The following is a 27,307-nucleotide window of genomic DNA, read 5'->3' as shown; positions in this document are numbered from 1 at the left end:
TTGTGACGTTCTTGAGTCCCATGCAGTCAAACCAGAAGGCTACCCGTCTGGGTCAGTGGTAGCTTATCACTTGGCATCTGTAAACTTCTTTTATTTTGCTGGATCTGACCCAAAAGTATGGGTGGAGACACAGGGCAGCACCCAATAACCCTATTTATATGACTTACTGACTTGTGTAAGAAAAAAATGAGTTCATTCATTCATATTGTCTGGTGGACTCATTCTAAAGTCTGAGAATTCTCTTTATTAGACCTGCTAAATTTGGGAGTAGGTTGGGAACATAATTTCCAAAGGAGAAACTCTTATTGGAGAGAAACCATCATGTTGACTTGTTCTATTGTGTTGACATATTTCACAGTAAAATTGAGTCTCATCAGGCTCCACATTAAGAGGATCAGAACCATCGCCTAATGTATAATTTTCTTTCCTCTGTTTTACAATATTTATCAAGTTAATTCATGGACTCATGAACTTTCTCCATGCCATGACTTCAAGTGTTTTTGTGGGGACACTTGAGAAAAAATGGTAACTTTCAGTGACATAAAAAAGGAATAGACCATGACTCTGGAAACCTGAGTTCTCTTTTATGTTCAGCCAGTTTAGTCATTTGTTTGTGACTCTTGAGTCACTGAAATGTGGTAACTAATGACATTACACTTATGAAGAGCTGAGTACCTTGATATTTTTATCTTTTTCAGCAGGTAATTTTAGGTAGAAATTATCTATCTTATCCTTTGTTAGGCCTCACTGCAAAGGGAAAAGACTACCCACAAGAACCTTGACTGCTACAACACCAAGAGTCTCTACTTATATAAACGGCATGGTCTCTTTTCTTGTTGTTGGGTCACAGGTGGCTCGCATTCTGAATTTGCAAGTAAAGTGCATCTTGGTAAATTAGGTTAAAAGTGGCAGAATGGTCACAGGCGGAGAACATCAATTCAGCTCTCAGCAGGTGCAAGCCGGAAGAGCCTTTTTGCAGGAGAAAGCTTCCCCCAGCTCTGCATCTGCTCCCTAGAGAAGTAACCGAGTATTAGAAGGGCTGCCACAGGAGAAATGACTCAACAATATTGTTCATAAGCCGGATGTGGCTGTTTCCTTTCTAACAGGGGCATGTTTGTTGCCATCTCAATGATATCTAACCTAATGGGAGGGACTGTATGTGAAAGGGCTCAGAGGAAGTCTAATGGGTAATACCTACAAGGATGCGTTACTGCTTAGATTCTATCAAACAAACCTGATACTGGCAGAGCTGTTCTCCCTACTCGTCACAGAGGGAGCAGAGGAAATGCACAGATGTTCCTCATCATTTCACCTAACAGTTTAATCTTTTCCTTGAGGTCATGCTGCAGATGCAGAGTAAAATGATAATATGATCAACAAAAGTTAAGATGGGGAATGTGTTGAAAGAGTCTGATTAAAAATGATGAGATACATCAGACTCTTCTTCATTCTCAAGATTTAGAAGAGGCTATTTGGAACTGTGAACTGTAAGTGGGTGTCTCGCAGAAAAAGAACACTGGAAAATTGTGGGACAGAAATACAACTGGGGAATTAAGGCAGGAACTCAGTGCTCTAAGGGACCTTGTTGCCTCTTTCTACTTCAAGTCATCCTGAGTTTCATCAGCAGCTCAGATTATTTCAGCTAACCAGATGATGGAATTGCAGCAACTCCAGACATGGTGAGAATATCACTGAAACGTTTGTTGGAGGCAGTCATTTCAGGGATACACTCTTTTTTTTAATATAAATTAATACATATATTTTTGGCTGCGTTGGGTCTTCATTGCTGCGCACGGGCTTTCTCTAGTTGCGGCGAGTGGGGGCTACTCTTGGTTGTGGTGCATGGGCTTCTCATTGCGGTGGCTTCTCTTGTTGCAGAGCATGGGCTCTAGGCACATGGGCTTCAGTAGTTGTGGCAGGCGGGCTCAGTAGTTGTGGCTCACGGGCTCTAGAGCGCAGGCTCAGTAGTTGTGGCGCACAGGCTTAGTTGCTCCGCAGCATGTGGGATGTTCCTGGACCAGGACTCGAACCCGTGTCCCCTGCATTGGCAGGTGGATTCTTAACCACTGCACCACCAGGGAAGTCCCAGGGATATATTTCAAGGAGAAACGAAAGTTTTTGCGTGCAAGTATTTGTCTTTGAGGGGGAAGGGGTGTTGACAACAGGACCGGAATCAGTGTGTACATTTCCTGTTCCTGTTTCCTTAACCAACATCCTCAGGGCATCTCTGTCTTCTTGGGGCAAGGTGCTCTGCTGCCCTCTTTCTTGGCCTCCTTAATCTTGTCTATATGGCACCTGCTGCATGGAAGCATCTGTCCTGTAGGGACGGGGCTGGAGTTACACGAGTTTGCTGTGTTAAAGTAAGTAAGGGAGGAAATTCACAGAAATGAGTTTTTGAGAAGTTGGCATCAGTGCTGACTTAAAAAAAAAATTGTCATCTCACATGTTCATTTTTCCTAAAATTGAGGGGCCTTATTTTTAGAATCTCAAACCTTTGGGCAATAATCAAAATTACTGAGTGGGTGGAAATCACCTCTTAGCTTATTTTAAAGGCTCATGTACACTTTACAGAAGCAATTTTTCTAGCCCTGGACTTGAAGAAAATATAATTACTGTCTTATGTTTTTGTTTATTACTATAACCAAGCAAGTTGATTTTAACATTTACTCTTTATTGTGTTGTATGAAGTACCTATGTAATGCAAGTATGTACTGTACTAAAATACCCATATTTCCAAATAACATTATGTGGTGAAGCCCACAGTCTCTGCAGAAGCATTGTGAGTAACCTGTGCCTTTACACTTTACAATCCATTGTTGGCTGCTGTGAAAAGTATGATAACAGATGAAGAAAAAAAAAATAAAGCTAAGTATGAATACATTTTTCCAAACATACACATACACAGCTTAGAATGGAATCCCAATGGAAAGTCAGATGACCATATTTGATGTAGTACCTATAAAATGTAGACTCTGCAATAAAGAGCCAAAGGCACATAAAAATATATTTTAACTTTAAAAATAACTTAGTTACAGTAATACTTTGTTTGTGTCTTACCAACATGTAGCTGACAGTCAAAATTTCGCAATATAGATATAATATATAGAGATATATAAGAGCTACAAGCAAATCCCCGAAACCCATAAAGTTGTTCAAATGTGAAAACAGAGAAAAGTTTTAACACTGAAGAATTTGCTATGGTGAGCCCAAACGATATAATATAGAAAAGAGTCTAGAAAAAAGGCGTGGGTGTTAAATAAATTGACTTCGTCTTGCTCAGAAAATGCCAGAGTACTGTAAAGGTCCTTAATGTGACTGGCACAGCCCTTCATAAGTAGTGCCAGTCCTGGCCAAGCCAGATTTCTTATGTGTCTGAAAACAAAAAATGTGAGCTGTACATCAGCAATGCCCGCCGAAAATGGGTTCTGACTCACTTCCTCTCTTTGCCAGGATAGGTTTGTTTTTTTTCACTGTTTTTGCAAACAGGGCATACCAGGTAAAAAAATATTTTGTAGGAAAGTTATTTTAGAAAACCCATCACATGACAGCAAGTATAGCCAGCGAAGCTCTTCTCTTTGTGGTTAGTTTTGTTTTGTTCTGTTTTTTTGATACCTTTTACCCCAAAGGAAAAGAGCCGGCGGTGTCCTGTTACTTATTTTTATCCATGACATTCAGCACCTCATCTAGAAATGAGGGCCCAAGATCGAGCTGCAGGGAGAGGAGGGAACCCGTGAGATCAGAGAGGGACTCCTCTGATTTAGTCTTTTCCTTGACGAGCTCGCACGGGGCGGAATGGTCAAACATGTCCTCGGCCGCCCAGTCGGGATACTGTTCGGAGAGGCTGGAGGAGTGGCTGCCCCTGCCCTGGCTGGACTGGGATGCGGACCCGCTGGACCCCCACGAGACGTCCCCCTGGTGGACCGTCCCGTTCTCCAACAGGCTGCTTTCCTCCGGAGCCTTCTCCTCCATGACCGGCTCACAGCTAAGCCGGGGCAGCTTTCCCGGCCCTAAGGACTCCTGTTTGGAACTGAATGTCACCGGTGACAACAAGGGCAACATGAGTGCTTGGGACCCTCCAATGGTTGGGAGGGAGATGGCGTTTTTGAGCACCGGGGAGGGCGTTTCTGTGAACATGGAGTCGGAGGTACTGTTGGCCCGGAAGAACTCGTTATGCCCGGGGAACTGGCCCATGCGCGCTTTCTCCTGGTTTCCAGGTAGAAGCTCATAGTTGCCTTGAAGAAAGGATATGTCTCCAAAGACGTCGTGCTGGCCCTCTTTGCCAATGTGAATGGTGTGGCGGAAGTCTCCAAGGGGAGGGCTGATCATATCCGGAGACAAGATGTCCCTCAGTTTAAATTTCTTTCCTTTCTTGTTATTGGCAGCTTTCAGGTAAATTGGGGTCTTGGCTGGCATTTTGGAGTCTGAGGATGTCGATTTTGCAAAAGGGAAAAAGGGCGACTTTCTTCACAGACGTGTTCTGTGTTTCCCAGTAACCTTTCTGATAGGAACTGTCACATAATTTTTCTCAAGTAGCTTCAGAAGTGGCTCTGTAACAAGATGGAGGTCTAAGAGGCCCTCCTGGACTTACAGCCAAGCAGGGCTTTCTGGAGAGCCGGTTACATCCGCCAGTCCCTTCCACAGCATGGAGAAACCTGGAAGAGAAACCAAAGCAGGTTATAATTAGCTGACCCTTCAGGGATCACTTGGGCCTGACTTTTTCACTTTCCCACTTCTTCAAGAGCCTGTAAATAATGGCAGGACCAGTTCCCATCTGAAGCCAAACTTTATTTTGTTTCTCTCCATTAAGCAGGATAAAAACTTTGATCTTAACAAGGGTCCACTAATCTTAGTCTTACTTCAGGGGAAAAAAGAAAAAAGGGAGAGAAAGAGAGATTAAAAAACCCAAACGTATGACATCAGCACTTTTTAAACATGGTCATGGACACAATTTTCTGGATATGTCTGAGATTTTAGTCCTTTTCCTCTGTTATAAGAACTGCTCTCAGCACATGAGCAGAGTGATTTCAGCTCCTTAGACACAACTGAATTTGTTTTCAACTATGTTTTCTCTCTTGCTTTGGCGTTCACACTAGCAAAACGAAGAATATTTTGTTGTTGATTGACTTCTTTATGTAAATAAAAATGCAATACAATGAAGTCCTATAAGGAAAGGAACTGGAAATATCATTTACTAAGTGACAGTGAAGCTAGTGTCCAACAAAATCTCAGTGAAAATGCATTCTTACAGTTGAGAAAACTGAGATTCGGAAGTCAAAAAAAAAGGAACACCCTTTCTCAGTAACATAAAGCCATTATGGAAGTTGGAACTGGAATCAAGTTGTGGCAGAGAGAACGGGGCTGTCAAAAATTTCAGGATTTTAACCTAAATGGGAAAAGAATTTGAAAAAGAATAGATACATATATATGTATAACTGAATCACTTTGCTGTACACCTGAAACTAACACAACACTGTTAATCAACTATATGCCAATATAAAAAAAAAAGATTGTGAAAAGCAAAAAATAAAATTCAGGATTTGGCGACATTCTGAAATGGAAGGAAAAGAACAAAACTGCTTCTTTTTCAAAGAAAAAAGTGTGATCATACATTATAGGTTGGGTCTTCACTTGAGAATACTTTTGAAACATTTGCTGATAAGCTTGTATCCTTTCCCTGTGGTAGGCAGGGTTCCAAGTAAGTGGCCGCCTGGTGTTAATGCCTTTGTGGGTGGAACCTGCGAGTTGCTTCTAAGCAAGGTGATGAGATGTCACAGCCCTGATTAGGTTACATTATAAAAGATTCCGTCTTAGCAGACTGGAGGGAGGCTCCCTTTACTGGTTTTGAAAAAGTAAGCCACTGAAAGAGGGCATATGGAAATGAATTCTGCCAGCAACCTGGGGGAACCTGGAAGTGGATCTTTTCCCAGTTGAGCCTCCGATGAGACCGTAACTCTGACACCTAGTTTACAGCCTGATGAGACTATGCATCTAAGCCCTGCCTGGACCTCTGACCTGCAGACACTGTGAGACAACACAGGTAGGGCTGTAAGCCACTACGTTTGTAATTTGTTACCCGAGTAGAAAGCTAACACACTCTCCCTGCACATGCTGTATGACACAGTTAGAAGTGATGGGCTACAAGAAGGTTTGGGGCTCTCGTCTTACAGATGAGAACCTCTTCATCTCTTGAAAATAATCCTCCAACTCTTCAGTCACATCAGCTGACATGGAGAAGCTAAAACCATCGCCACTGTGGGAATTCCTAAAATGGCTCTGCTGTGACCTCTCCCATTGGACTCTCCTCGCCCTGGCCGCAGAGCAAATAAATAAGTAAATACTCCGAGGGCTGGGTTAGATGGTGGCTTGAGAGCCACATTTGCTTTGTAGCAGCTGGAGGCTGTCTACATCTGCCCCATATTTCTTTCCTTTCAGCAAGAGTTTTAAATTCATTTGCCTGTGGCAGATGGCGAGGACTCTGCTCCAGCCAGGTAACAAGTAGCTCTGTTTGGGAAGTGGCAGGCACCCAGGCCTGAGGAGGCAGAGAAGGATGAGCTGGAGAGACCACCCTACCCTGGCTCTGGGAGTGGGGAGGAGGCCAAGGTGGCATGAGGGTTTGCACCCGGAGCAGGCTACCCTGGAAGTTGCCAGATAAGACCACACACTCCCCGGGGGTGCCTGGTGGGTCAGCCTCCCCACTTCAGATTAGGAAGGCACAGAGATACCATGTTACTAAAAGAGACACTTGATACCAAGTGAGTAGATGGGGAACCATAGCATGGGAAGACATGCTTGTGAGTCTGACATTCTCATATTTTTAACTCTAATTTGGGTCTTGTAATAGTAACAGAAGTGGAAGCCCTGGGTCTTCGTGCTAAAACATCAATGTCCTTCCCCTCTAAGTGCACAACAGCCCAGGGCCCCTGCCACCCAGGGTGCCTGGTGTCGCCTCCCTGCCCCTCTAGGCACCGTTTGATGACTGCCTGCAGAAGCAGCTAGGGCGCTGGGCCTGCAGAAGGTGGGGGGCAGCCCCGAGGAACAGCTGCCCACTGGAGCCGTGTCCTCAGCGCACAAGGCCAGGAGGGCAGCTGCCATGGAAAGATACAGTGTGTCCACTGCAACTCCAAGGCATGTGAGGGCTGCATGTGGTCAGCTGGTGGAGCCAGGGTTATGCAAGGCCAGAACCAAGGCATGGCATTCATTTCAGATTCTTTAGAAAAACAAAAATAGCATGAAGATGCAGCCAGAGTGCTTCTGTGCTCCTCTGACTGGATCACTCACATTCACCCTTTACCTGTACAGTGACTGGGGATATTGGGGAGCAAAAGTGAGGAGAAAAGGTAGAGGGTGTGCCTGCTACACTTGGAAGGCCCAGTCCTCAGTCCCTGCCTGGCCACAGCCATGGCCACGGGCCCTGCAGGCCCCTCGGCAGAGGCTTGCTCGACCTGGCAGAAGCTGGGTTTTATGTCAGTGGAGTGGATGCAAAGGTGGGAGACAAGCAACAAAAAAACAAAGAAAAAAGTAAGAAAAGGGTTGGTGAGCAGAGGCTAGATAAGCTGCAGGCAGTAGATTCTCAGGAGTGGGAAAAGAAAGGAGATACCTTAAAAGGCATTTTTCTTTCTTTCTACAAATATTTACATAGTATTTACTGCATGACAGGGATGGAGGCTTCTAGGAGTTTGGAAACAATTATTTGTATTGAATTTCTATTGTGTGCCAGGGCTAAGAGCCCTCCAATTCATTGGAAGTTTAAGGAAAAAAACAAAACGGGAATTTGGTGCAAAAATGTCAGTTTTACAACTTTAGACAAGTTGATGTTTGTGATACGGTGCTGGGGAAATATCTGAGAGCTCTGACCCATCCATCTATCTTATCTTATCTTTCCTCCTCCAGCTCAGGGGCAACCATGCTTGATCCTGGGAGAGACAATCCAATACCCTGACTGCTTCCTCCCCTCCTTTCTGCTTTCTGAATGTTCTGGGCTCCTTGGCTTATCAGTCAGTGGACAGCCATGCCCCAGGCTGACTGTTCAACAACTTCTCTGCTGTTGCTAAAGCAGGAAACTGCAGGGCGGTTTCTTCACTGGGAACAAAGTGCCTGGTGCTGGAGAGGGTATGTGTGCATCTCCTGGGAACCACCAACATGTCATATGACAAGAAATATTTATTGAGAACGTCTCTATGTGCTAGGCACTGTTCCAACCTTCGGTGTGTTCTAGCTCACTCACAAGAACCCATGTTAACACCCCCATTTAACTGACGAAGCATCGAGGCACAGGCTTTGCCAAGGCCGCACGGCTACTAGGCACTAAGCCAAGTGGCTGGGCATGGGCTCCAGACATTGGGGCCTTGCCATTTAAGGAGCACACTCCCCGGGAAGTCAGTCAGCTCCCAAATGATGAAGGGGGTTCCTTCCAAAGCCTCTTTAAGATACAAATATGTGATAACACGATGGGCTGATAAGGGTGGGGAAGCATGCACAGGTCCAACCTCAGTGGAAGGCAGTATCTATGAAAACTACAAATCACATTCCTTAGGCCCCAGAATTCCACTTACAGAGATTTATCCAATTTACGTATATGGGAAATAAGGAAATAACACATATACAGTGTTGTCAGTCCAGCATAGTTTATAACAGCCAAGAGTTGGAAACAACTGAGAATTCCCTGGTGGTCCAGTGGTTAGGACATGGAGCTTTCACTGCTGGGGGCCCGGGTTCAATCCCTGGTCGGGGAACTAAGATTCCACAAGCTACGCAGTGCGGCCAAAAAAAAAAAAAAAACCAGGAAACCACCTAACTGTCCACCTTTAGAGGACTGGTTATACAAATTAAGGTGCATCTGTACAAATGAATATTACACAGGCCTAGAAAAGGATGAAGCAGCTATCTTTATATGCTGATGTAGAAAGAGCTTCAAAGACATATATCTTCAAAGGAAATAAAAAAGAGGTGCAAAAGTGTGTAGATAACATCTGTACTGGCCTGTATGTAGATAAGCTTTCTCTGGAAGCATAAGCAGGAAGTAATGGTGAGGTGCCCACGGGGAGAGGAAGTAGATGGAAGGGGATAAGGGTGGAAGAGAAACTTTTCACTGTACATCCTTTCATGATTTTGGATTTCTGAACCACGTGAATGAATTAGCTATTTAAAAAAAATAAGTACGAGGGTTGTTTCGGGCTCAGATTGCACTTTCCTGCAGAGACAATTTTATACGTAGGTCCTAAAAAGTCTACCGAACCCATGAGTCACTGATCATAATGCAAACAATATTATGGGAAAGTGGGTTCAAAAGCCAAAATCTTAAGGTGGAAGGCCTCACGAGAGGGCTGAGCCTCATCTCACCTGAGCTTGTCAAAGGGACAGATTATTCCTTTCTGTGGTGATCAGGCCTTCACCAAAGAGGCTCCACCAGTCTGTATTTGTAGGATGGAAAAGGTCTCAGAAGAGAAGGTTTTTCGTCAGAAGGAAATGAGAAGAGGGAAGAGACTCAGGATGCTGGGGAAAGTGTGGGTGGCAGGGTACCCATGTGGAGGGAAGCACAGGCAGGTGGAGGTACTGGGGCTCAGGGGTGTAGCTCCTTCTCTGAGAGGTGGTGGTGATGCGGACGAGCAGCATTTTATGAGGGAAGGGTCCTAAAGGCCACAACATGAAAGCCCGTCCCTCCTCACCATTTTCTGAAAAGGAGACTTGGGCTCCTGGAGGCTGCTGGTGGCTGACCCATGTGGTAGCAGACAGAGCAAGGGATGAATCAGAGGGACAGCCTGAGTCAGGTGGACACCCAGGAAGAGGAAGCAGGAGAAGAAGACAGGAAGAGCTAAACCAAAAGGGCTTACAGGCCTGACTAGAACTGGAGAGCCAGCCCTCCTGGGTGTTCCATGATCCAAATGAAGAGCATTTCCAGCCTTTGCATATCGGTCAGGACTCCACCACCATCAATGACTCTCCACACTTGGGACTCTCCTGCTCTCCAGCTTTCCTACATTGCCATCATTCCTCCACTCCCACCGTCTTGGAAAGAGAGGAAGGAAGAAGGGGAGGAAGGGATGGAGGACTGGAGGGAGAAAGGAAAGAAAGAGAAAGAGAGAGACAAACCGTCCTATGTGTAGACCTTTCTCAAAACCCTGCCCTTGACCCTGAAATCTGAACTCTCCAAGGTTGCTGATCCCGTTCTCCGGAAGTTCTTAGATCACTGTTTGCTCCTCTTCCCCTGCTTAGATGACATTTGAGGTAATACTCATCTTGGAAATTATAGATTCCTCTGAAAACAAAGGTTCCAGCTCCTGGGCACCGGAGAGGAGAGACTGGCCAACAAAAGGGTTCAACTCCCCAGTCAGTCGCCTGTCACCGTCTATCAAGGTTAGAGAGGATGTCCGGCAGATGTGTGGGCGAGAAGTCCAGCTGCAAAGGCACAGACCCCCACTCACAGGAACTTGTGAGAAGCTCAAGGGTTCCAAGACACAAAAGGACTCAGGAGGAAGTTGAAGGCATGGTTTTGATAAGAAAGGCAGTGTCACGTGGTCATTCCTGTACCAGGCTAGACAATTCCAGTTTCTTACGTGTGACTGCTTTAAGCATAAGTGACAGTGTTAACAAGAGAAATCAACACAGCAATAATAATTGAATGAAGAAAAAAAGTGAAGTGGCCACCCTTCCCTTCATTTCCTTATCATCCTTTTGGTAAAGAGAATGATGCTGAAAAGACCAAAACAGGGCAGCAGCCAGGAGATGGGGGAGAAAAGCAAAGGGTTATGAAAAAGTCACACACTGAAAAATCAGTCCCTGGGTGACCAGAGTTGACAGTACTGGCAATAGGGCTCTGAAAAGAACAAAGGGGTTGAGATGTTTTAAAATTCCATTTATTTTAAGAAAGGAATGTTTGGTTTGTCTACTAATGGTTTTTAGATTAATTCTTAGGGGACAGAGAGGGTAAAAAAGTCCTTGCATCCTGCACAATAGGTTGCAATGTTAATCTAAAGCACGCATGCATAAAAACAGGGCAGGTGGGAGGGAGGCATGTGTGCGTGTGGCTGTCCTGGGGGACCTGTGGGCCTTTTCCTTTCTTCAACTTGCAGGAAGTGAGTCTGCACTGGACTTCCCCTTTCTTGCTTAGTTGTCACATCCTTCCAAGACCCCCTAACTTCCTATCACTTTTCGCTTTGTCTCAGCGTTGAATCAGCACGCCCTTCTTCCTAGCACCCAGATGCAGCACCGCTGCACCATCTGGGCCCCAAGCAAAAATACTTGGTTATTCCTCCTTTGTGCCTGAGGCAACAGTCCCAGGGAAGGATGGTAGCGTGGCCAAGAACCCGCCACCCCTTACACCCACAGCCATCTCTGGGGTATTGCTCTCCGTTGCCAACATAGGGGAGACAATTCCACTGCGATGAGCCCTGGAAAAGTGTATTTCACCCTGGGCTTCACACTTTAAAGGAATAAAGGTGACCTGGAACATGTTCCTACAGGTTCCCAGGAGTCCAACAGGGAGACAAAGGGACGCCGTCAGGACACGTGAGAAAGTGAGGCGGAGCAGCTTAAAGAAAACTCAAATACTGAGGGAAAATGAATCTTTAGGGATCTGAAGGATTCACTGAACTGCAATGGAAAAGGGATTAACTTGTTCAGTACGAGAGGCCCTAGGGCTACAAAAGCAGAAGCTACAGGGAAACAGCTTTTGGATCCTCTAAGGGAGAACCCAGGGTTCTGGCAAGATGGAATGGGTTGCTGTGGGAAGGGGGCAGTGTACCGGGCATGCACGGAGGATGTCACCGGGCAGCGGCCTTTGCCTCTGAGCGTCTGAGATGTGCACAGTGGGTGGGGTCTCGTCCCTATTCATTTTGAGTCTCCCACAGGGGAAAACTATCGCTGCTGATTTCCTTATGGCTCCACATCACACTCACCCATAAAAAACACTCACAGACGTTTCCTAGAAGACTTTCCATTTGAAGACAGCAGTTATTACTAATATAGGGATGACCAGACAACCTTCTGTATCAGAAATACTAAAATATTATGACGAAGAGGGCACTCATGCCAATCCTTCTGCAAACCTCTGTAGGAGTGCGCCTCTAGATCAAAGTATTTTAAAATTCAAGGGAAAAAAATCATACTACTAGAGATTCAACATTGAACTTACATGAAAATCTAAGACAGAAATAAATGTAACCAGAGAATACCCTGGTAAATGGCATCCTGAAGGGATGCTTTTCATATTTTTAGTCTGTTTTACTCCACCCACGAGAAGATAAAAAGATGCCTTTTCTATTTTTAGATTCTTATCCTCTCCCCATATTATCTGAACTGAGGACATAGCTATATGCTGCAAGGCTATAAAACGCCATTAGCTTAGTTCCCAGCCGCCTGGCTGTCATGCAAATGAACTTATAGCCAGACTGAGCAGACTATTTTATAGACCCACTCAGAAAGTCTATGCTACATCTCAACCCTCAATTATTTATAAAGGGACTTCTCGTTTATGATTCAGCTACAGCTTGTATTTATTTTTCTTTTACAACCCTGATTATATAGAGACCCACAAATACCATATGGGAGACTCACTGCTAATGTGCACACACTCCTCACATTTATAGGAACTAATTGTACTGTTTGAAAGGGTTTTTAGAAGCAAAATTGGAAGACAGAACATCCACCTCAAAGTACCAACCCTGCACTTTTGAAGAGAGGCCATTTCAACCTTTCTCCCTATTAAAATGAGTTATTGAGGAGGACTCAAGACGGATGTGGAGCCCTGGCAGTTATAACGAGGCAGGAAAAGGGCCTGGTTCATTTACCATGACGAGTTTTACAAGGGACTCAGCCTCAGGGCTGGGCAGAAGGACCAAGGCAGAGGCTCTAGCTGGTGGATATGAATCAAATAAGACCATTCCTGTGAACTGCTCCCATGCTTCTAGAACTAATGGATCTGACTTGGTTTGTGAAGCTGCAAGGACAATATCAATATAGGATGAGAATCTCACCCTGAAGGTGTCAGCAACATTCAGCCGGGAATTAGCTCAAATCTGAAAACTCAGCTCAAATCCAATAACTTGTAAAGTTGCTTAGCTGCTCACCAAAAAAATAGAAAGAAAAAACCCCCTAATATTTAAGTCAGTAACTATTCTATGAAAACTCCAACTATGGCAATAGGAATATCAAATGATCCAAACAGGTTTGACAGGTGTCCAGAAATTCAGACTATGGTCACTTGACTCATACTACATATGGTATGGTGTTCTTCGTCCTTTGTCTTCAGAGCACATCTAATGTAGGTCTCTTGACTACTCTTCCTTCCCTAACAGGATGAAGGGACAGATAGGGATTTCCATGCTGTCCTCCCATCCTGCTAGGGCCCTTGACAATCGTCCACACTCGTTGCAGGGGCTCCTCTGCGTCACACCAACACTGGGTATGTTTGGAACCTGGCAGTGGCCAGTGCATTCTCTACCTACTTCCACGGCAAACCCCCCTGTGTTATTTGTACATAAATATCTGTACACAAATATTTGTTGAATGCATGAATGAGTATCCCTTCTGACTAGGCTGAGAGCTTTTCTGTGAGTATAAGCTGGGTCTTGTTTATCTTTTTTGTCAGCCATAACACGTGGCACACAGTGAACAAATTAAGAAGTGTTATTTAAATCCCTAACCCCTGCTAGACCTCTGCTAGACCTTCCATCATGAGAGATGAGTTGCTTTGCTCTCAGGAACCCTCCCCCAGTCCAAGTCTACAAGGGATGCCTCTAGAAAGTAGCAAATTTGAAATGACGAGTTCTCTAAAGAATTTATATATGTGAATGGCGATGGCTAGAGTGCGTGCTGTGGGCCAGACAGGTGAGTATTAGAACACACCTCTTAGGAACCAGTCTTAGATTAAGCCCATGTCTGAGACCCATCAGCCAAAACATGGAGGAGCCAGGATTTCAGCTATGGCTGGACTCCACAGTCTGTGCTTTTAACCACTGCTGATTTGATAACTAACGTGACGACTGCCATGGAAGTGGGTTGAGAATGGGAATGTCTATACCAGGCTATCTGTCCTGAAGTCTGACAGCACCAAGAGGAAATGATACACTATGATCTCAACATCAGTGAGAGGCAGAGATGATGACTGGACCTTGTCATTAACTAAGAATGAATAAAATGGTCCCAGATACCAGCCTCTCCAACTCACTAGGAATTTTCAGTATTTTTGCCCTTGTCAAAGAATTTCAAAAGGGATTTGACTTCATGTGAAATAAAAGCCACGAGATTAAAATTTTGAGGTAATAAAAGCCCCTGAGTCTCAGGGAGAAAAAAAAAATATCCTGTTCTTAGAAAAAAGCGTTAAGTGCTGTTAATTATTTTCCCAGAGGAAACACGTGCATCGTGGCCATGCATCAGGGCGCCTTGTACACCCACAAGGCTTTTGCCGGGACAATGGCTCCGTTCCCTTGCTATTGACACGTGACTTCCCTCCTGACTTTCTGAAACTAAGAAACCTGTGTTCCTTACGTGAATTGTCCTCCCACCTCTTTACCATCAACCACTATTCATAACATCCTCCAAGACCTGCTTCAGTCACTTCCTTCCTGGAGAAATTCTCAAACTCACCTCACGCAATCCAGGCTCATTACTGCCTTGCTTGGAGGTTTTCTTAGGGCTCCTAAAGAGCTTATATTTGTTTTCTTTCCTGTTCTTTTGTGATTTTGTGTCTGATATTTCTGGTAGGTAGTAAGCTCAATAAGAATAAGGTAGGCAAAGGTGCTATAAAAAAGGAGCCGCTGTTGTTAACAGTCTCTTCTTTATGCTGGATCACTTACAGAGCCTCCTCTTGGGCTGCGAACACAAGAGGCCCTTACATTTTATTGAATAAGCCCTTTTACTTTTCCCTATGCCCATCCCTTAGATCAAGGGCCTGCAAATTATGGTAGGTGGGTCAAATCCAACCCCGTGTCTGTTTTTGTAAATAAAGTTTTACTGGAACACACCAGTGCTCACTTTTTTATGTACCACCTTCAGCTCAGTAGTTCTCAACTGAGGGTGATTCTGTCCCATCCCCCACCCCCACCCCCGCAGGTGACATTTGGCAATGTCTAGACATATTTTTGATTCTCATGACTGGGGGTGGTGGCATCTACTGGCATCTAGTAGACAGAGGTCAGAGGCACGGCTAAATGAACATTCTACGATGCACAGGACACTGCCCCCACAACAAAGAATTTTCCGGCCCCCGTTCCCTGTAGTGCTGAGGGCTGGAAACTGGTAGAGCTGCTTTGAAATGACAAGGTCAGAGTTGAGTCGCTGTGACAGGCTGTATGTGGCCATCGAAACCTAAAACACTAAACTGACGCTTAACGGGAAAAGTCTGAACCCCTGCCTTAGACGCTGGCATTTTCACGGGGCTGGATGGTGGTTGTCCATGGCCCAGCCCTCAGCAGTCTCCCAGCAATCACACCCCTGTCCTTGGCCTCAACTACCTCTAATGTTAACTTCCAAATCTGTGTCTTCAGCCTGTACATACCTTAGTCTAGACCAGTGCTACTCAAAGTGGATCTATGGACTAGGCCAGTCCATGATGAGATAAGGAAAGAAATTGAAAGTAAGCTTCTAGAAACTTTATGACATAATCAAGCATGCGGATCTGTGGATTCTTCTCATTGGTCAGACTCTTGGCAAGCTTGGGAGCCGTGTATGATCAGGTCTGCGTGGAAACTGGGTGTGGCCCAAGCAGCTACTCACTGTGCCAGGTGTCCTATACAGTCCATGGGAAATTGAAACAAAGAAACAAAACACTAAAAAACACTGGTCCTTCACAGAAAGAAGCACTGGACTTTTCTCCCCTAGTCTTTCATACCTTTCTCCGTTGCTTCCTTGAGGTACTTCCCATTCAACTTACCCCTGATAGAATTTGCCATCTTTCCTCCTCTTGCCAGCCCTCAGCATAGGCCTCCTGTACTTTTCCCTCTCGGTAAATGGCAGGAAGTCACCCAAATCCGAAACCCGGCTGTCACCCCCCACCCCTCGCCCTGCCTCATCCTCCACATCAAGTCCTATTATTTGTCTCCTCTTGTCCATCCTCCTGCCTCATGCCTCAGCCTCACTTGTAGCTTTCACAACCTCTTGCACAAGGGCATTTGCCTTCCCACCTGTCTCCTTGCCTTCAACCTCATCTTCCACTTTATGTTCCAATCTCTATCAGAAGGCACCATCTAGAATGCCCCCTTAATCTTGAGTGGCAGGCCCACCCTTACAGCCTGGAGATAAGATAGCCTGTGAGGCCCACTTTAGCAATCAGGGTCTTGCCCAACCCTGCAGCTACATGTCCAGCCAGTCCTCAAGGCCTATACTACTGTTTTATACCTCAAACCCACCAACTCTCACACTACACTGCAATTACTAATGTCTACTCCACTAGGCTGCCTTCTCTTGGGGACAGACTATATTTAATTCATGGCTGGTACTGAACAAATGTTTGTTAAATGAACAAATGAGAAAGTTTGAGATTGCCTTGACATCTTTCCTCTTCAACCCTGCCTGCCCTGCTGAAAATGCAATCTGAGTCTTTCTGTGACTCCTACAGGAAAATAAATTAAAAAAATCATCTAGCAAGGAGCTGTCGTCTATTTTCTTGTGGCAAAGGTTTTCTTTCTTTTCCTTTCTCTATCCGTGCAGGGTAAGAATTTAACAGCTTATCAATGTGAGCCACAGTAATTCTACAGACTCATACAGATCGTTGAGATTAAGGCAAAAAATATTTGTTGACATGCTATTTCAAAGGAAAAAGACTTACATCCATGACTGCCATGTGCAAATAGAGTCTTAGAGAGACAGGCAAGACTCTAGAAAGATCTGACAATACATTTCCCGGAATGCAGACTTACTAGTTACATTTAAGCCAATCTTAAAGAATGAGGCCCAGGAGAAACAATGAGCTTGCTCACCTGACCTCTCCTTTCAAAAGGAAATGGATTAAGGGGAAACTTGGATTATTTAGCCCAAGATATACAAGGGAACCTGCAAGAAACTGTATAATGGACATTCTACAGAAAAAGAGTGTTGTAATATCAGTGTATAACTAGCACAGATCAAGTACTTAAAAAAAAAAAACCTATTAAATGAATGAACACATGGGCAAGCAAAACAGTAGATAGAGCTCTCACTGCTATTCTAGGCCTTAGGGGAGGAAAGAACTGGGTGAAACGTTGAGCCAGCCCTATAGGATTCTTTTACAACTCCAGACCATATGGGGGCCAGTTACCTCCTGTGTAAATGGGATAATCACCCCAAACCCGTCTATCTCTCAGGTGATTATAAGAGCTGAGTGTGAAACTCTTCATAGAGTGCTATGAAAGCACAAAGCATCTTTATCCCAAATGAAAAAGCAGAACATCGACTGAAATACAATGCTAAGGAGGGGAACCATTCTAACTGCCAGAATAACCGTATCCATTTTCTCCTTAAAATGTCTCTGGCAGTCACCAATATATGATTGCAGATGGGGCTAAACTAATTTGTGTCTGCCCTGTGAACAACTGGGATTCTTACCTCCAGCTTAATTAGAGAATAATTCTGTCAACAGGACATGGAGCTAACTTCTTTACATATACATGTATCCTTTATCTCCAAGGGCAATCCCTCCAACCTTGAGAACAAATGGGACTCCTTTGAGTTAGGAAAATTACAGCCAATGATTGGTCAGATGAAGAAAAATGTAAGGGCATACAGTTATTTTCTTTAGATATTTGGTGAGCTGTCAGGTGAGAGGGAATCAGTACCATTCAAAGAAAAGAATTAGGTGTGTGATTAAGGTTCAAGAAGAGGCCAGGTGGGGCTGGATGGGAAGACGTCTAACCAACTTGAGTTAGTCAGCTTAAAGAATGGGAAAGGCCCATCAAAGGAAGTTTTCTAGCTGAGCCTGAGACTGTGTTAGGAATTCCAGAGGGGAGGGAGAGCATTCCTGCACTGGGAGAGGAGTTTGGGGAGATACCCGCTAGTCTGTGTTCCTCATTTCAAGTAGCAGCCCCAGGTATGTGCATGTAAGCTTCATGTACACACAGACAGGTAACAGAATCATAGATATGTGTTTGAGGTTTATTTATACTTAATAAAGAAAACGGATGTTAGGGTTCTAGCTTCTAGGGAATTTTAAGAAAAAAACATAATGCTTTTTAGTGAAGTTAAGACTATCCTTAGAATCAAAATACTTTTTACTAGCTTATAAAATTTTCATTATCTTTTCTCACCTTTCCTGATATTAAATTAAGGGTACAAAGCAATGCCAATGACTTTCTCTGAGAGCCTCAGCTTGCTCATCTGTAGAGTGGAGACAGTAACACTGTCTTCTTAGCAGGAGACAACACATACAAAGTAGAAATAGTTGCTAGTGTACAGCAAATTCAGGTTTGCTTTTGGAACTTTTATTTCCCCCCAATGTTTCTGATCTGCTGTTGGCTGAGTCTGCAGATGCAGAACCCACGGATACAGATAGCCAACTGTATAATTCCTTATTCTGCGAAAAAACTGGAATTGGGAAGAAGTCACCGTTTTACTCCCCATGCTGCCCCTGAGATATGTCGGCAGTGGCACTACCTGCCCTGTCAGGTGAGCCCACAGCTTAAGGGCTTAAGAGGAATACAGAACAAAATCCACCCACGAGCATAAACTTCTACTAAAACTTATGTAAGGCCAAAAATCAGCATTAGTTTGGAAAACATTTCACTCTGAAGTCATCTGAGAGCAGGAAGAGTTTCCAGTTTGGTGCTATGCCGTGCACAGTGGGACATGTGGCTTGAGCTGATTCATTCAGCGAGCAGCAGGCTTTGGAGAGAGCCTTCCGTATGACTTCATCCAGTCCCTGGCTAGTCATTCACCTTCCACAATGTCCATTCAACAACAAACATCTAATAAGGACCTACTGCGTGCCAGGCACTATTCTAGGAACCGAGGCTACAGCAATGACGTGCTCACAGAGCCTATGTCCCAGCATGGAGACAGATGATCAGTAAGCACACCAATGATGAATGGCTCATGCAGGCATGGCTGAGAGGTCTAGGTGAGCATTAGAAAACAACAACGCTCATCCTTCCAGCACGGGGACTGCCCAGTATGTGCTGTAAGTGGACACATGGTACCGAGCCACCACAGTCACACCTGGGCAGGAGAAAGCTTCAGTGGAGGTTGCAACAGCCCGGCCGAGAAGACTTTGAGGAAGTTCTGGTGGTGGCCTGATTTTCAGAGTACCTTGGATGATCATTATCACCAAAACCAAAGGATTGGAGGTACCTCCTTTTGAATTTGAACATTTGGTAGCCTGGGAAGGAATAATTTTACTATGGTCAGACTTAAGCTTGGGTAACTGAAAAGGATTTCTGGCTTAACAATGCTAAGAGAAGATAACACAGGTAGGACTAGATTGTCCATTTTTTCATTAAGCCCTATTGTAAAAAAGATGAATGCCAAGCTAAACTAGGTTCAGTCCCTACTCTCAAAAGAGCCAGTAGTCTAGGCAGCCACAAGGGTCAACAAATGATCATTTAAACACAATCAGTGTTAAAATAGGAGAAGGTACAAGACACTATGGAAAATGCCTCAGATACAAGGAAAAACCAAACACAAAAAGACAGAATCACAGCTGTTTAGAGCCAGGAGAGAGCTTGGAGAACTTCCACCAGCTTGCTCTGTACCCCCATCCTTCCCCTTCCACATCTTCACAGACAGAACCTACCCAGAGATGGGCAAGGATTCGCTTTGTGACATAGCTGGCCAGTCAAGGGCTTAGAACCCTGTCTCCTGCTGTGTTAAAAATCAATGTTACATGTCTGAACTGATCCTTGGCCAAAAAAAAAGTTAAAAAAATAAATAAAAAGGGGAAGAATTCACATATATTCTGAAATGGCAAAGCCACATATGACCTAAAAATGACTTTGCTTGTTTAAAAAGTTGTGTGTAGCCTAAATGATTATAATGGATTTGAACAGAACGGGTCTTTTCCAACTAAACACACAGTCATCTATCATTGGCATGATGCGTCTACAAATATGACCTTCAAGTTGTCACCAGAACATGACAGATTCCCAAATGTGTAAGCTGTCTAAATAGAGGCCTGACTTTGAAGTTCTCTGCCCTCCACGCTGGCTTGGGCTGCCCTGCCCGGATTTGCACTAGGTCTGTTTTTCAACGCAGGGTTTTACATATTAGTATAGTAGTAAGACTGCTATGCTAATAGGTGTCACTGATCCTGGCTCACTGGATTCTAGAGCTAGAGATGATCTGAAATCATCTAGAACCAAAAGCTTCATCTTAGAGATGAGAATAGGACCCCAAGAGGTCACAGTTCCACAACCTGGGTCAGAGCTAAGACCAGAACCTATGTTTTCTGATCTCCAATCCCTCTGTGATTGTCTCCACTTAATTCTGCATGAGTTTTATCAAATAGAATGGCGGGGTGTTTGCTAGCATCTTCTAGTGCGTTCCTGTGTCTCTGGCCCTGTACACCCTGTGGTTCTCTAAAAGGTTCTTGAGTTCCTTCAGCTCTGTAGGGCAGGCTACAGCGGGTGGTGTCTGCCTCTGGCTTGATGGTTCCCAAAGTGTTTCTTGCTAGACTAGTCCTGGCAGCTGCTCTGTGGGCAAAATGATTTGATAGATACTATCTCCCTGTGGAGATTCACTGTACCAGCGACATTCAATGCTCTGAAAAGTCCTGCAGGGAGGGACCTTCATCAGACTGGTTTCCCAAAGAATCCTCTTCTGATGCTATTCCTGTCTCAGAGTTCACATGAGGTGGTGCTGTATTAGCTAACTGCAGGTGTGTGATCTCTGTAACACTCTTAACAAAGAATCAAAGGCTAGAAGGTAAATGATGACTTTCTCAAATATGCAAATAAAACCCAAACCACTGAAAATCCAGGTTTTAAAAAATTTAACATTTGAGGTTCAAGGATTCTACTATTAATTCATGACTTGATCAAGAAAATACTAATTTGAACTCATCAGCCCTTAAACTCATCAGTTTTCTTGGCTATTCAGAAATAGCAAACTTTCTAATATCAGTATGATTTGTATTATAAAACTGTATGCTTTAATTTAAAAAACTGCTCTTCCACCAGAGGTGCTGTCAAACTCAGTCATCACTATGAGACTGGGTGAGCCCGGGCACTCAAGAAGTACATGAAGGCCAAGGAAGGCATCTTTTTCTAAAGGAAAGAACATACCTGACCGTTGCTGTAGAACTGTTTGGCTACTGATATTATTTATTCTGGTTTGTGGGATGCTGTTTTGGTTTGTAACCTTGAAAGGATGGGGGCAGGAAAAGGGGAGATTCCAAATGGAGGTGAACAGTCCTAACGCTATTGCCCTCGGTTTTGAGACAACTTGGGTTATTTCAAGCCAAGACATCCTTTCCAGAACCCCTACTTCAATCTGAGCAGCCTCCCACAGCTCATCACAAACCCACAGTATCAAAGGCAGTGGAGGCCAGGCAGGCCCCTTGGGTTATCCGGGGCACCCCTCTTGGCTTCAAAGGCCTCCTTGCTCTCTTTCACACCAGAAGGTTATCTGGCAGGGTCTGGGGCATGTGCAGAACTTAGAACTGTAATGAGGCCCGACTTCTGCCAAGGACAGAACCTTCCTGCACACCTTGCTCGTGGTTCCTGCATCTTGCTTTAGCTCCTCTTGGGGCAACATCATGAGTGCCAGAGACTGCAGGGCCAGGCACCATGGATGTGGTCACCAGTCTCAAGGAGGTGACCATCCAGATCGGTTACTGGACCCTGCAACCCCCTGACCTCTAGAACTTCAAAGTAAGGATGTGTTCCACACACTAAACTCCACTTCATGTTTGGGTCCTGATATTCCTAGTAAATCTCTTTGTTTATGGTATAAATTAAACTGCTCAGGTTACCGCTAGCAGTTTGATGCTGGATCCACTGCAGATGACTACTGGCCATACTTGTGAGTTGAACTATCTTCAATAAATAAAATAATGCACATGGTATTCCCAAAGGCTGGCAATTACTGTCATCTTCCTTTGGGCGGTGGTACTGTGAGATACAATGTACTGCGAAATGAGTTCTCTGTTCAGAGGCCAAAAACCCTTAAAAGAGTCAGATTTAATAGCTTCCCTGGCCTTCCTCCCTGTTGGTGAGGGTGGGGTATTTATTTAGCATAAGGTCAAACAGACCTGAGTTCAAACCTGATTCTGCTACTTAGCTGTGTGACCATGGCCAAGTTACTAAACCTTTCTGAGCCTGTGTTCTCATCTGGAAAATAAGAACAATACTATCTACCTCAAAGAGCAGTTGTGAATATTAAATGAGACAACTAGTATTAAGCACCTAGGGAAACAACAAAAGCAATAATGAAAGCATCAGCTTTTTATTGGGTCTACTCTGGACCTGGCCTGTTCTGAGTGTGTTCTTTTTTAACTCATTTAATCCTCAGAGTAAGATTATCCTTATTTTGTAATTGATAAACTGAGGTACACAGGCTAAGTAATTTGCCCCATGTCACACAAGTATTAAGTGCCAGGGCCAAGATATGAACCCAGACAGCCTGCCTCAGAGGCTCTTAACCTCAGGGTTTTTTCCCCATCTCCTTAAGCAGAAGATGCTGATCTTTGTGGAAAATTAGCCATTCATTCATGCGCATACTGGGTTGCTAAATTGCATATGCATGTTTAGGTATGTTCCATACTGTGTAATTTGGGGCAAATTATGTAAGAGGTCTTTCCACACCTGTAAAATGGGGATATTAACAATGCCTTCTTCATAGAGTGATTATTAGAAATAAATTAGTTACTCAAGGTAAAGGGCTAAGAACAGGGCTTGGCACTTAGGGCAGGCTCCATGTAGGAAGTACCTTTGACATACAAATTCACGGAACAGTGGGACATATTAGGAGAATTCTTTGGCTTCGGTGCTTGGTAAAGATTTTGTGGCTGGCTTAATCTAGTAGTTTCAAATGACTATACTGTCCTTGCTCTCTGGCAAACATACTGCATTTAAAAATAGATTTAGGGGCTTCCCTGGTGGCGCAGTGGTTGAGAGTCCGCCTGCCGATGCACAGGGGACACGGGTTCGTGCCCCGGTCCGGGAAGATCCCACATGCCGCGGAGCGGCTAGGCCTGTGAGCCATGGCCGCTGAGCCTGCGCGTCCGGAGCCTGTGCTCCGCAACGGGAGAGGCCACAACAGTGAGAGGCCCGCATACCGCAAAAAAAAAAAAAAAAAAAGATTTAAGTGTTTATTCCATCAGTGAATAAACAGGTACACAGGATTCTGGTTAGAAATTAGGCCCAGCTTAAATAAAATCAGACTGAAAGCAAGAATTTTCATAATTAAAAAAAAATTAGAGCAGTCTTTCTAGAGGTTTTTCAGGTTATGAATTGGAAGTCCACTCTCTGGATAAATGTTATGGCTACTGGGCAAAGAGCTTGTGAAAAATTTATGGCCTGGTAAAAGTCTTTTGGTGATGTAGGTTAAAACAACTTTATCCCCAATGCTGTTGAACACCACAAATTTTAGAAGGGAGAAAGGGCAGCTTTTGTGAACATGTTGGACATAAAACACCACTTTAAAGGAAAAGCTGGACAGCAGGTAGGACAAACCAGCTCATGTGAACAGTTCTGCAATGATTTTTATGACATTGTATTTATTCATATTGCACCACGTTTAAATTTACAATAAAAAGCAAAAAAATGTGCAACACTTATTACTCTGGCTGTCTTTACATGTTCCATTGAGATACAAAACAGAATTTCACTGCTCAGACCTTAAGGGAAGGGGGAGCTCATCTTATTTCATGTCTGTAGCTGCTGCCACAGTCATAGCACCATGTTCCAATCATGGAATTCATAATGTAAATCTCTTGCAGATGATAACCACTGGAAAACAGGAACTGCCATGGATCCAGAAAGGCTTCCAAATTTCTCCTCTAATGTTCTTATCTGTGAGCCCAGAGGCTGGTACTGAGTGTTTTATTCAATGAGTGATGCCTGTTGGGAAACCTACATTCTTTAAGAGACTTAATGAAGAACTCTCAACCATTCCTTGGTTCTTTGACTATTAGTCTTTATCATTAATTTCACATGTGACAATGCCAAACATTTCACAACTGCCCTAACTTATCTCTGAGTGTTTCAACCTAATCTGAAAACATACCTGTGTAGCTTATTCTTAACTGTCACAAGAGCTCATAACAGATCTTAGCTGGTATCAAAAAGAGAATCTCTGGAACTGTCCAGAAAAGAAGCTGCATTTCCTGGTCGTTAGACGAAAGATCTTTTCGAAGTTAGAAGGTTATAGGAAGGTTACAGAAGGTTATAGTCTTTTAAATTGCCTTAGGGATACCCCTGGGGCATCATCAGGGCTTCTAGGTGAGCCTTTTGTCTCCCCGTGCTTCCCTGGGAAGTCCCCAAGAAAGGCTTTCCTATTCAAAATCTGCTGCTCTCCTGATTTGTGTTCTTTTTTAAAGGCAGCACCCCCAAGAAACTCTAGGATACTACTGTGAAGCCTAAGAGCTGGGGGGTGGGGAGGAAACCTTTGTCTCCCTAACACACTCATAAATTCCCTCCCCTTAGCCAGCACCTCCCACCCCACCACCTAGCACGCATCAGCGGCGACTCCCCCAAATACACCAGGTCTGGAAAGATTCATGTTGCAATACCCTTCTGACATTCCTATTCCCGCCCTCATTTTAATTCACTCACTTTTTTTTTTTTTAAACAAAATGTAATTACTTGACTGTCAGCTTGGGCTGCACTCTGGGGCTTTTACTCCTTTCAACACAGCTGCGCTCCCGGCTTTGATGCTGCTGTCCACGCAGCTTGTCCCAGCCACAGCCTGGCTCTCGGTAATGTAACATTCAAGTGCATATTTATTTTTAAACTGACCTCTCAGACTGTACAGTATAAAGGAGGTCCTGCCAAAAAATATGCTACTTTCTATTTATAAGATGAAACACATGCCTCCCGAAGTCGAGAGGGGGATGGAGTATAATAATCCATAACGAAAAAATGGCCAGATCCATTCGTCCTCACATGTCCGATACTTGTCAAGACACTTAGTTTCAAGAAGAAAGGGGAAAAAAATATTGAAAACACTTCAGTTGTTCAGAAACCACCGTCCAAAAAAAAAAAAAATCGACTGCCAGATCTGCAGGTTGGAGCCCCAGGCACAATGCCCCTCGTCAAGTGAGGGGAGGGCACCCAGAGGGTATTGCCACCTCAGATCTGCACCGTGCACCCTGTGCAGCCCTGATGCCAATCCACGGTGGGAGGGGAGCGGTAGCCATGTGCGGCTTGTTCTCAGATGGAAAAATGCAGTACGCGCCCAGAATGGCTGTCAATAGCTCGGAGGGTGCAGTGTAGCCGCGCAGCCTCACCCTGAAAAGTGGTGGGCACAAACGGTGGAGCTCTGCGATCTGGTCGTGCCGCTCGCACCCCTCCCAGTATGCTTTATGTCCCCTTTGATCCGTTGGACACCAGCTGGAAGGGGATGCCCTAGGTATCCCCGCTCCCTGTGCATTTCCAAGCCTAGCCCCCCGCGCACGCCGGAAGCGGCCACGGCCGCGGGTTTGGACATACTCACACACGCGCAGAGAAGGAGCCGTGGGTAGGCAGCAACTCACCAGCGGCGCCAAGGATCCCAGCCGCTGACCCCGGGGCCGGGCGCCGCAGTTCCCGAAGGCGCACGCAGTCCCTGCCCGCCACGCGCAGATCCAGCCGGGTCGGCCGGCGCGGCGCCTGCTCACAGCATTATGCGCTCGGAGACGGCGTGAAGGCGCCCAAGGCCGGGGTCTCCGGACTCGCCCCTAGCTCGGGCCCCACCGCTGCGCTCTCCGCCGTCTCGGGCCGCGGCCGGGAGAGAAGGTGCAAGCTAGACTGAGCGTTCCGCAGCCGCACTCCCAGACTGAACCTGCGAAGGGCGGGGCGGGGCGGGGCCGGCGGCGCGCGGGGCGGGTCAGGGCGGGGCGGAGGGCGGGGGCCGCAGGCAGACCCTTCTAGCCGCTGTACCTGAGCCCCGGCCCGGAGCGGGCGGACCGGGTTCACCCGCGGCTCGGCCTGCGGGCCCCCAAAGGACAATGGATTTTCATCGTTACCGCCCCAGCGCCACCCCCATGGATGCGGCTTTCCTGCGAGAGGCTGCGTTCGGCTCCCTCGGCACAAAGAAAGGTCTCGGGTCGAAGCGGGACCCGGGGTGCTAGGTCCAGGGTGCCCGAGGACAAAGGGACTCCGCCCGCACCCCGGACACCTGTACTAAACCTTGTGCGCCCACCTCTCTTCGTCCCAACGATCCGATCTAGCCCGGCAAGGCTCCGGCGCGGCGGCCGGCGCGCCCTCGGGGAAGAGAAGCCACCTGACCGCGCCTCCCCGGCCCGGCCTCGGGCCCCCGGGCCACTCGAAGCCCCGGTTTGCGGGGGAGGGTCGTGTTCTGACAGTTTCCAGCCTGATCCCCTTGGAGCTGCCGCCAAAACCCGGAGAGTGGATTTGGCGCACTGGAGACACCAGGGGCTGCTGGCTGAACAGGGGCAAGCGAACAGCCGACGCTGCAGGTTTTTCTAGTACAGGGGGAGGCGTTTCCTCTCCCGTGGGGTCCCTAAAAGAGATGTGCCTAAAGCTGGGGCAAGCGGGTTGCGGCCGCCCCCGGACGAGCGACGGGGCGCAAGTGGCGCAGTGGCTGGCCCTGGAGCGTAAAATTCAGCCCTGGGCGGCACCTGCGCCCGCTGCGCACCCAGCCCCTTCGCCCGGAGGCCGAACGTGGACCCGGTTAATTAATTTTCTTAATCCGTCTCCGTCTCTTCCTCCTCGAGTCTTCGGCCTGGGGAATGAGTAGGCGACAGGAAAGGGCGGTGTTTTCCGGTCGTAAGGTCCCAGCCCGCACGTTCGGCCTGGGGAGGGGACTGGAACCCTGGAGAGTCGGGCTCTCAGGGCCCGACCCCAGCACCGGGACTCTCAGGTTGAATGGAAATCCTGGCACAAAGAGCGATCCTCCAGGGGACCTTGACTTTCCAGAGCGGTATCAGCTTCAGGTCATCACAGCGACGCCCCTGGGTCTGTCTGCAACCTTAAAGGATGCACATTAAGCTTATGTTGTAAACCTCGTCTGATGTTAAGGTGAAGTGAAAAGGAAACGGACACAACTGTTCTGGAAAGCAAAATACTTGGGTGGAGTGTTAAAAGCCTCAAAGAAAATAATAGTTGGCAGGTCAAATGGCCATGAAGTTGGAAGTCAAATACAAAATTCAGCTGAAGTGATGTTAGAAATCTGACAAGCAAAACAGTCCATGAAGATAAGAGACCCAGCATCGTTTCTTTTCTTCAAATGACAACTACTCCGAAGT

At 45.8% G+C, this 27,307-nt stretch overlaps 1 protein-coding gene across 2 annotated transcripts; it reads right to left on the bottom strand.

Annotated features, from left to right (window-relative positions):
• Window positions 1-2,650: 2,650 nt before the first annotated feature.
• Window positions 2,651-25,889, bottom strand: CDC42EP3 (CDC42 effector protein 3). Of its 2 annotated transcripts, none has more exons than XM_081253801.1 (2): window positions 25,555-25,889; window positions 2,651-4,652 (listed from the first exon to the last, which is right to left on the bottom strand). In XM_081253801.1, the coding sequence occupies exon 2, from the start codon at window positions 4,411-4,413 to the stop codon at window positions 3,649-3,651; it is 765 nt and encodes a 254-aa protein (XP_081109927.1). In that variant the 5' UTR covers window positions 4,414-4,652; window positions 25,555-25,889; the 3' UTR covers window positions 2,651-3,648. The 2 variants fall into 2 exon arrangements, with proteins under 2 accessions (XP_081109927.1, XP_081109928.1); XM_081253802.1 differs by having other exon boundaries at window positions 25,595-25,889.
• Between the last annotated feature and the right edge of the window lie 1,418 nt (window positions 25,890-27,307).

The sequence above is a fragment of the Mesoplodon bidens genome, assembly GCF_964165515.1.
Source record: "Mesoplodon bidens genome assembly, chromosome: 14".
Lineage (NCBI taxonomy): Eukaryota > Metazoa > Chordata > Mammalia > Artiodactyla > Ziphiidae > Mesoplodon > Mesoplodon bidens.
Note: the sequence above shows the minus strand (reverse complement) of the source record. Positions and strands in the feature narration are given on the sequence as shown.